The sequence below is a fragment of the Eufriesea mexicana genome, unplaced genomic scaffold, assembly GCF_001483705.2.
Source record: "Eufriesea mexicana isolate 0111107269 unplaced genomic scaffold, ASM148370v2 scaffold1767, whole genome shotgun sequence".
Taxonomy (NCBI): Eukaryota; Metazoa; Arthropoda; class Insecta; order Hymenoptera; family Apidae; genus Eufriesea; species Eufriesea mexicana.
Window position 1 is genome coordinate 464335 of NW_016909873.1, and position 10113 is coordinate 474447.

Below are 10113 nucleotides of genomic sequence, written 5' to 3' on the forward strand. Positions count from 1 at the left end.
CACCGACACCGACACCGACACCGACACCGACACCGACATCGACGCCGACGCCGACGCCGACGCCGACGCCGATACAGATACCGATACCGATATCGATATCGCCACCGACACCAATGCCAACGTCGACATTGATACCGACAGTGTTGACGGCCTCATCGGCAATGACAACATCAATGATGATTTCAACGACGACATTAACGGCAACGATACCGGCAACAACGTCAACGGCTACATCAACGATTACGATGAATATATCAACACCGACGCAGATGTTAACTACAATCTCGACTACGACACCAATTTCGGCACAAAAAGAAGTAAACAGCAAACACTCATTAAATTCGTCGAGATTGGAGAATTTATCAGGTACTAAAAAAACATTTGCTAGGGTTACTGAAAAAATAAAACACAAAACTTTGAGTATCGATTCGAGTGAGCTGATGGCCAATATCATAAATTTTGTGATTACTGAGGACGAAGGAGACGTCGAAACTCTACGTCGAGCAATGTATTGTCAGATGCAGCGTGCAAAGTTGCGCGAACAAGGAATCCTTATGATGCAACACTTGCTTAAGAAAGATTATTTAATAACATCAGTGAAGTATTCGTTATTAAACGGTTGGCTTGGTTTGTCTCATGAAAATAAATCTTTAGCTGATGGAATAACGCATTGTCTTGAAAAAATTCAATCAGTAACTCCATATCAAAAGTCAAAGATTATTTTGGCTGAATCGGAGGTAACTTCTTGGGCGGTACAGGCTTTACGAACGCACGTTATTCAAGCAGAATTACCGAACAAGCCAAAGGTTAACGATAAAAGTAGTTTGAATCAAGGGACATATACTTGGTTACGGAAGTTGCCTAGAGCAAGGTTCTTACTGACAATATTGGGTATGTTAACTAATTATCAGCATGCGAATGAGATTGGTTTATTAATCAATTCTGGCTGCGTATCGAGTATTTTAACATTGCTTAGGCAAATAGGACCATCGACGTCTATAGATACGGATGTTGTTACGGATATGGACGTGGATGCAAAACCAAAGGATGCTCCAGTGATGGTCATATATGAGGACAGCCTAGAGAAAAGTAAACCACAGAGTGTTCAATTAACCGGTGTCGAATTGGCAGCTTTGATGAAAATTGGTACAAGGGTAGTACGCGGCGTTGATTGGAAATGGGGTGATCAAGATGGTCCTCCACCGGGCGAAGGACGAGTAATCGGGGAACTTGGCGAAGATGGATGGATTCGTGTGCAATGGGACAACGGCACTGCCAATTCGTATCGCATGGGCAAGGAAGGAAAGTATGATTTAAAGCTGGCTGAACCACCAACACCGCCCGAGACCGATAGCGACATTGATTCAGCGCCGCAGGATCTGGCTAAAGTCGATGTTGAAAATAATCTCATGGATGTCCATCCAACTACTTGTCTAAAATCTGCTTCTGTTACTGTGCTCCGCATTCTCCTACTTTGTTGTGGCATTGAGGCTGATAGAGTGATCCCATCCGCCATAAAGATACTCGCTTCTGTGTTACGTGGTATCATATCCTCTGCGTACAAGCCTGACTTTAACACACACTCGCAACTCGCGAAGGAGCATCATAAAACTTGGGCAACTCTCGGCTTATTAAGAGCGATTGCCAAGTCTACGGAACTTTGTAAATCTTTGAGCACGAAGCCGTGGATCGATTTTCTCTTGAACATAATAGCCGAACAAAGGAATCCAGATTTGGAGAAACAGATCATGGCAGTACGTTTACTCATCGCCGTTCTTCCCTCTTGGTCAGCCGACAGTCCTAGCCAGATACCACTTCTTGAAAAAATCTTTCGTATATTGGGGCACATTGCACTTAGTTGCGATTTGGGTATTATCTCTGAACTCTATTCGAATAAATGTCGCGTCTCATTGACCGCTTCTCACAGTTCCACTGTGGTTGAAGAACTTGTTTCGTTGATTAGATATCTACATTCTCTTTCAAAATGGAATGCGTCTTTGAATGTTTTCCTCACCTCAAAATTATCACTTGCCTCTGATTTATTAAGTGATGGCCCGTTATTTCATATACAATTAAATGAGAATGGTGGAGAAAACAGCGTAAACATACAAGATACGGTGATGGCGGCTCTTATCGTCATTGGAGGACTTGATGATAGGCCAAGGATTGGTGGTCTGGTTGACGTCGATGGGCAGGTCGGGACTATATGCAAATTTACCAAACACTCGAAGGTTATCGTACAGATACATAACGATCATAACATTGATACACGTAAGAAAGTTCCATTTTTTGGGGTGAGACGGCTTTCCGAGAAGTTTCGTTTAGATCGAATGCCACTGCCCGACTCTTTTATCTCCATTTGGGCAAATTTATTACTAGGCCATCGAGGAATGGACAAAAGACCGAACGGTATGCCGATAATAGCTGGCTTGGTAAACGCATCTATTCTACGGAATCAGCAGCAACAACTCGCTGCATTGAATGCTGGAAAGACTATGTTAGATTATCAAACGAAGTTACGAAAGATACTGAAATACGTGATTAACAGCACTAGCGGCGGCAACAACAACAATAATAATAATAACAATAACAACAATCATAATCACAATCACAATAATAACAACAATAACCATTATCACAATCATCACCACCGGCATTATCATCACTATTACCACAACGATGAACATATTGATGAGGAAAGCGTCTGTGAAGTTGATGACCAAAAATGGAACAAGGAGGTAGTTAAATGTGCTGTTACAGTTGACCATACTGACGGTGATAACGACGAGAATAATGATAACAACGATGACGATGAGGAGAATGACGAAGATGACCATGATAATCTCCGAGCTAGTGTAGTCGACAGTGCCAGAAATAATGGTAACAATAGTAGTAACAAGAATAAGAACAACAATAACAATGACAAGTTAGAAAATCGTGGTGGCGGTATTCGAAATCACGAATGTGTCGACGGTAACGTCATCAACATAGATATCGATAGTGAAGATAATTACGAGGATGGTACTAATAGCAACGCCGATGGTAGAGATAATTGTCGCAGCAGACGAACAACTTTATTCCAAGAGATGCTTGTACGAGCTACAAGACCGCAACCATTGAAACCTATATTCAAACGTAAGGAATTAGAAGAAGCTGCGCTAGCAGTTTCTCAATATTTAGCCTCTGAACTGAGACACTCTCCGATTCGAGGGACAACGACGATGATGACAGGAATAGCGTCAGTATCAGCCTCTGTGTCTGCGTCAGCATTAGTATCAGCATCAGCATCAGCATCAGCATCGGCATCGGCATCGGCATCGGCATCGGCATCGGCATCAGCATCAGCATCAGTATCGGCATCGGCATCAGCGTCAGCGTCGGGATCTGCGTCAGCAGCAGCTGTAGTAACAGCCGTAGGTCCATTCTCGGAACCTGATTCCCCAGCATCCGATTGTTCTTTAATATCATTAACATCTAGTCAGAGGAAACATTGCAAAAGCAGCGGAAGGAAAAGCCCTTCGCCAATGAGTCCCCTAGTCGCACAGTTAACGGAAATGGGTTTTCCAAAGAAAAGCGTGGAATTTGCGATCAAAAGTCTAAGCACGGCCGTTGGTTTTCTCACAGCAGAAAATGTCGTTGCTTGGCTTCTTGAAAATTCGGATGCTGCATTGAGTGACAGCGAAACATTATCGAGCGTTTATGGATTATCGGATCCCGAGGACTCGACGAGCGAAAATATTGATGAATCTCCGTCGACACACGATGCTGTTCCCTCTTCAATGATACCACCAAATTACATGAAACGTTCTGATTTTTTATCAGTTGATGAATACGCGATCTACGTGAGGGACAATCTAATACCGGGTATGCTTGTACGATGTTGTAAAAGTTACGAAGAAGTGGAATACGGGGATGTTGGTCAGGTGATAAAAATTGATTCCGAAGGTTTATATGATTTGAACGTTCAAGTCGCGTGGCAACGTAAAGGTGGTACATATTGGGTAAGATTCATTAACATTGAACTTCTTGGTCATCCGCCAACAATACCAGGACCAGCCACGCTGAAAATTGGCGACAAAGTTAGAGTGAAAGCGTCAGTGACCGTACCCAAGTATAAATGGGGCTTGGTAAACCATCAAAGTGTTGGAATGGTTAAAGCTATAATAAACAATGGGAAAGATGTGTCAGTCGATTTTCCGCAGCAAAGCGGTTGGACTGGCTGTGCGATGGAAATGGAACGAGTGCCTTCCTGTCACCATTCGGTCTCGTGTAATTCTTGTCACCTGTTACCGATATCCGGTCCTCGTTTCAAATGTAAGTATTGTGAGAGTTACAATCTTTGCGAAAATTGTTTTTACACGAAGCGGTGTCATCGGCACGGGTTCAATCGAATCGCGGAGCCTGGTTCGGCAGCTGTATACGCTGGCAAGCCGGGAAGGTATCACAGGCAAGATTACACGGAATCATCCTTGATCGATGACTGGTCAAAATGCATACGAACATTGAGCGTTTCTTCGCGAGAGAGATGGGCAACACGGCTGGTCGATGGATCTGGTCTTTATTGGCAAAGTTACGGTTATCAGGGAAAGCACTGGATTCGTCTAGAAATATTGCCAGGTATACTAGTGCATTCTCTAAAAATAATGGTGAATCCACAAGATAGTAGTTACATGCCATCGTTAATAGCGGTAAATGTTGGCGAATCGTTCAATGGTTTGGTAGAACTGGCAACGATTAGCGTACGACATACCGACACGTGTGTTCTTTTACTCCAAGATATGAAGGAATATTATCCATGTATCGAAATAGCGATAAAACAATGCCAAAACGGAGGGATAGATTGCAAAATACGAGGTCTCCAAATAATCGGCAAAAGAAAAGTATTCGAGAATCAACTAGCAACATCCATTTCGTTTCTAGCATCAGACTGGGAGATAGTTCAGGAACAAATGAACTCACAGCGCGGCTTAGAACCGCCACCACAGCATTCGGCCGTATACGTTTGGGGATTGAACGATAAAGATCAACTCGGTGGGCTAAAAGGATCAAAAATTAAACTACCAGTTTACAGTGAAGTTCTCTCGAAATTGAAACCTGTTCACATAGCCGGTGGCAGTAAAACTTTATTCGTGGTAAGTCAGGAAGGGAAACTGTACGCTTGTGGAGAAGGCACGAATGGTAGACTTGGACTCGGAGACGATAGCAATGTATGCGAGCCAAAGTCTATCCCGTTCTTGAATCAATACGTGATCAAAAAAGTGGCTGTACACTCGGGTGGAAAGCATGCGTTGGCTCTCACTCGGGATGGTAAGGTTTTCTCTTGGGGCGAAGGTGAAGACGGTAAACTGGGTCACGGGAATTCCGTCTCTTTGGATAAACCAAGATTGATCGAATCATTAAAGTCGAAGAGAGTACGAGACATAGCATGCGGATCCGGTCACTCAGCTGCCATAACCAGCAGCGGAGAATTGTACACATGGGGACTAGGCGAGTACGGAAGATTGGGCCACGGCAACACTGCGTCGCAATCAAAACCAAAATTGGTGCAATCTCTAGTTGGTCAGCGTGTGATACAGGTTGCATGCGGTAGTAGGGATGCACAAACAATGGCACTGACAGCTGACGGATCGGTTTACTCTTGGGGTGATGGAGATTTTGGTAAACTCGGCCGAGGAGGTAGCGACGGTTGTTATACACCCCTCCTAGTCGATCGATTAAACGGTTTAGGAGTTGTACAGATCGAATGCGGTGCTCAGTTTTCCCTTGCATTAACTAAATACGGTGAAGTATGGACCTGGGGTAAAGGTGATTATTTTCGGCTTGGTCACGGTAACGATCATCACGTTCGAAAGCCAATGCTGGTGGAAGGACTTCGTGGTAAAAAGGTGATACATGTAGCTGTTGGTGCTCTTCATTGCTTGGCGGTAACAGATACCGGACAAGTATACGCATGGGGTGATAATGACCATGGTCAACAGGGAAACAGTACAACAATCGTTAACAAAAAACCATCCTTGGTACATGAACTTGACGATATGAGAGTAAATCGGGTGTCGTGCGGTTCTAGTCACAGTATCGCTTGGGTCTTAACCGATCAACCGGCAACCAACAATCAAGAACCTGTTACATTTCCAACTGCGAAAGATCCACTCGGTCAAACGTCACTTAGATTCAAAAGTAGCACCATCAGCAGCACGGAAAAAGATTTGAGCATCTACCCGACTTCCTCTTATTCGAAAACATCTACCATGCTACCTGCAAACAGTAGCGACACTGTTAGTACAGGTGACACAATTATTAGCAATTCCATCCCTTCCTCTGGTAACAGACCTTCCCTTTCGAGTATTATTCTATCTTTGGACTGTAACGTAGCGAAGCAACAAGCATTGCAGCATGTAATAAATGCCCTTCGTATAATACAAGCTCGAATCATTGTTGTTACGGCATTACAAAGTCACTCGATGTTAAAGGCGGTTGGCAATGGTGGTGTCGGTGTCCGCGTCGGTATTGGCAATGGTAATAGCTTTTTGATGACAGAAACGATAGTGCCGGACGGAACAGTTGCCGGATCAAGTGCCACTGGAGGAGGGCATACTCATGTTTATCAGAATGTGGGAGATAGCGCACAGGGTGGTGGAGAAGCACCAGCGAATGCGGCAGAACTCGTTAATCTAGTGAACAATAGTCCACGGACAAGTCCTGAATCTGAGGATTATCCATTAACCACAGTTTTTCCTTCGATGTCCAGTTCAGCTAGTTTGTCCTCACGCGCTTCAAAAATGTCGAGCAGCGCAATGAGCGTGATCGCGGCGACTCTCACCTCTAATGCGCAAATAGTCGGCGAAGGAATCTCCGCAGATCCGATCTTGGACGATTTTACATGCACGTTAACTGAGGATGATGCCAGAATGCTGGTTGATCTATTGAAATTAGCCGTTGCCAATCGAATATGCAAAGGAGCCAAAGAAACGATATCTTCAATATTGATTGCGTTAGCAAAAATAAATCGTTCGATCCGTAGCATGATATTGGAGCTTTGTATCACAGAATTGGAAGACACAGTTGCGAATTCAAGCAACAGAAATAATGTGCCGCAGCCTGTTGTACAAGAAAGTCCACATCCGTACATTGACGGTACCACGTTGACCGGTAACGTGAAGATTCCCGGTGCAGAAGCTCTTAGAGTTGAATTTGATCGGCGTTGTTCCACCGAGAGACGTCATGATCCTCTTACCATTATGGATGGTAATAATCGAGTACTAGCTGTGAAGTCAGGTAGAGAATGGAGCGAATGGGCTGGCGAGATTCGAATTTCGGGCGACGAGCTTAGATGGAGATTTTCTTCGGATGGATCGGTGAATGGTTGGGGATGGCGATTTACCGTGTATCCTGTACTTGCAAGTCTTGCACCACATGAACTAGTTTCAGATAGAGCAGTCCTATCCCAACCGGCTATTGCGCTTGCTGAATCTCTTCTGGACAATATTCTGATCACCTTAGACAGAAGTGTCGCGACACGATTAGCCGCTACCTTGGCTCAATGCAGTCAGCTGAGCGTGTTATCTGCTCAGCAACGAATGTGGGCATTGAAGAAATTGCAAGTCGTCTACACCAGCGGTCCAGGTATACGCCCAGAAGTCGCACTCTCTTCGCTTCTCGGCTCATTACCTCAAGCGTTACTCAAACAGTATACTTATGAAGATCCTTTAGTTCGCGGTGGGAAACAATTGATGCATAGTGACTTCTTCAAAGTACTTGTCGCGCTTGCATGTGACCTCGAATTGGATGGAATGCAATGCTGCTCGGAAATTCATAAATGGTCTTGGTTTCGAAGGTACTGTCTTTCTGCTCGGGTTGCTAAGTCTCTTGTAAATCGAACCCAGCTGCCAAAGCCGTTTTGTCTCGAAGTTACTAAACGGATTAACGAGATGATTACGGATGAAGAGGGAAACACAAAGGATCATGAAAATCACGGGTTATTCAAGCAGGAGCATGACGAACAATTATTACAATGGTTGAACCGTAGGCCAGAAGATTGGACGTTATCGTGGGACGGTTCTGGCGCAATTTATGGTTGGGGTCACAATCATCGCGGCCAATTGGGTGGACTCGAAGGAGCAAAGGTGAAATTACCTGTTCTCTGTGAGAGTTTATCCGCTCTTCGACCTGTTCAACTTACTGGTGGAGAGCAAACTTTATTCGCGGTCACTGCCGATGGAAAAGTCTATGCAACCGGTAAGACATTTAACCAGCCAATCCCCTTCTTTTTTCCATCTTTTTTTCTCTTTCATACTTTCTATTTCATTCGGTGATTTTGTTTGATGTTATGTATAGGTTATGGCGCCGTTGGGCGTTTAGGAATCGGAGGAACGGATTCCGTTATGGTACCGACTCTATTGGAATCAATTCAGCATGTGTTTGTTAAGAAAGTAGCTGTTAATTCAGGAGGTAAACACTGTCTTGCTCTAAGTTCAGAAGGACATGTCTACTCTTGGGGAGAAGGTGATGATGGAAAATTAGGACATGGAAATAGATTGTCGTACGATCGACCGAAATTGATCGAAGAGTTGTTGGGTACAGAGATTGCTGACATAGCTTGCGGTGGTCATCATAGTGCAGCGATTACAAGTGCCGGTTGGCTTTATACTTGGGGAAAAGGTAAAGAAAGTCCAAAAAAATACAGCAATGGAGCAAGAAGAAGAAAAAAAATAAAAAAAAAAAAAAAAAAAAAAAAAAAAAAAGGGGAAAAAAAAAAAAAAAAAAAAAAAAAAAAAAAAAAAAAAAAAAAACAAAAGCTAAAACGCATTCTAAATCGATCGATTTTAGGTCGATATGGAAGACTAGGTCATAGCGATAGCGAAGATCAATTGATGCCCAAATTAGTCGAAGCTTTACAAGATTACAAGGTTATTGACGTAGCGTGTGGAAGCGGTGATGCGCAAACCCTTTGCGTTACCGATGATGATAATGTTTGGAGTTGGGGTGATGGAGATTACGGAAAATTAGGCAGGGGAGGTAGCGATGGCTGTAAAATTCCGATGAAGATCGAATCTCTCGCAGGTCTTGGTGTCATTAAAGTTGAATGTGGCAGTCAGTTTTCCGTAGCTTTAACAAGATCAGGAGCAATATATACATGGTGAGAATTCAAATGATCTCTGACCGTTCAATGATGTCAATTGTCAACATATTCAATATTTTTTCTACTTCCCTTTTCCCCCTTTTCTTCCTCCTCTCTTTTTTCACTTTTGCTTCACATATTTGACATTATTTTAAAACAATTAAACAGTCGAAAATTATGTTTTATGCATAAACAGGGGTAAAGGAGATTACCATCGTCTCGGTCATGGTACAGATGATCATGTGCGAAGACCGCGTAAGGTAGCAGCTCTTCAGGGAAAGAAAATCATTTCTATAGCGACAGGTTCGTTGCATTGTGTAGCTTGCACTGATAAGGGAGAAGTTTTTACTTGGGGAGACAATGATGAAGGCCAGTTAGGTGATGGAACAACAAACGCACTTCAGAGACCAAGATTGGTTCAGGCGTTACAGGGTAAAAAGATAACACGCGTTGCTTGTGGTAGCGCTCATACTTTAGCATGGAGTACCATGAAAGCTACTCAAAGTAGAATGCCTGCTACTACACCAATGGAGTATGATTTGGTAAAGGATCTTCCCTTTCCTGTGTTACATAACCGACTTGTACTTCTTCATCATTTTGCCGAATTACTTTGTCCATGTTTGCCAATGTTTCCAATCAGCGGTTCCGTCAGCTTAAGTAAATTGGCACCTATGTTAGTATACAGCATCAAAGAAGCAACATTTCGTAAAGTAGTTCAAGCAACGATGGTCAGAGATCGGCAACACGGTCCAGTAATAGAGTTGAATCGAATACAAGTAAAACGAGCTAGAAGCAAGGGTGGATTGGCTGGACCAGATGGAATTAAATCTGTTTTCGGTCAAATGGTTTCGAAGATGTCTTTGTTAACACAAGATGTTCTCTTCTTTCCTCATAGGGTCTGGAAAGTAAAATTTATCGGTGGGTTAAATAAAATTTTTGATATTCAGTACAAACTAAAAAAAAAAAAAAAAAAAAAAAAAAAAAAAAAAAAAAAG

The 10113-nt window shown here is 43.2% G+C and overlaps 1 protein-coding gene across 1 annotated transcript in view; it reads left to right on the forward strand.

The window, feature by feature from the left end:
* The window catches only part of HERC2 (E3 ubiquitin-protein ligase HERC2), an 18030-nt gene that overhangs the window by 5882 nt on the left and 2035 nt on the right, over positions 1-10113 (forward strand). The window contains exons 6-9 of the mRNA XM_017901849.1: positions 235-8235; positions 8335-8658; positions 8827-9136; positions 9315-10036. Of these exons, the coding sequence (XP_017757338.1) occupies positions 235-8235; positions 8335-8658; positions 8827-9136; positions 9315-10036 (9357 nt within the window). The remainder of the gene's footprint in view (positions 1-234; positions 8236-8334; positions 8659-8826; positions 9137-9314; positions 10037-10113) is intronic.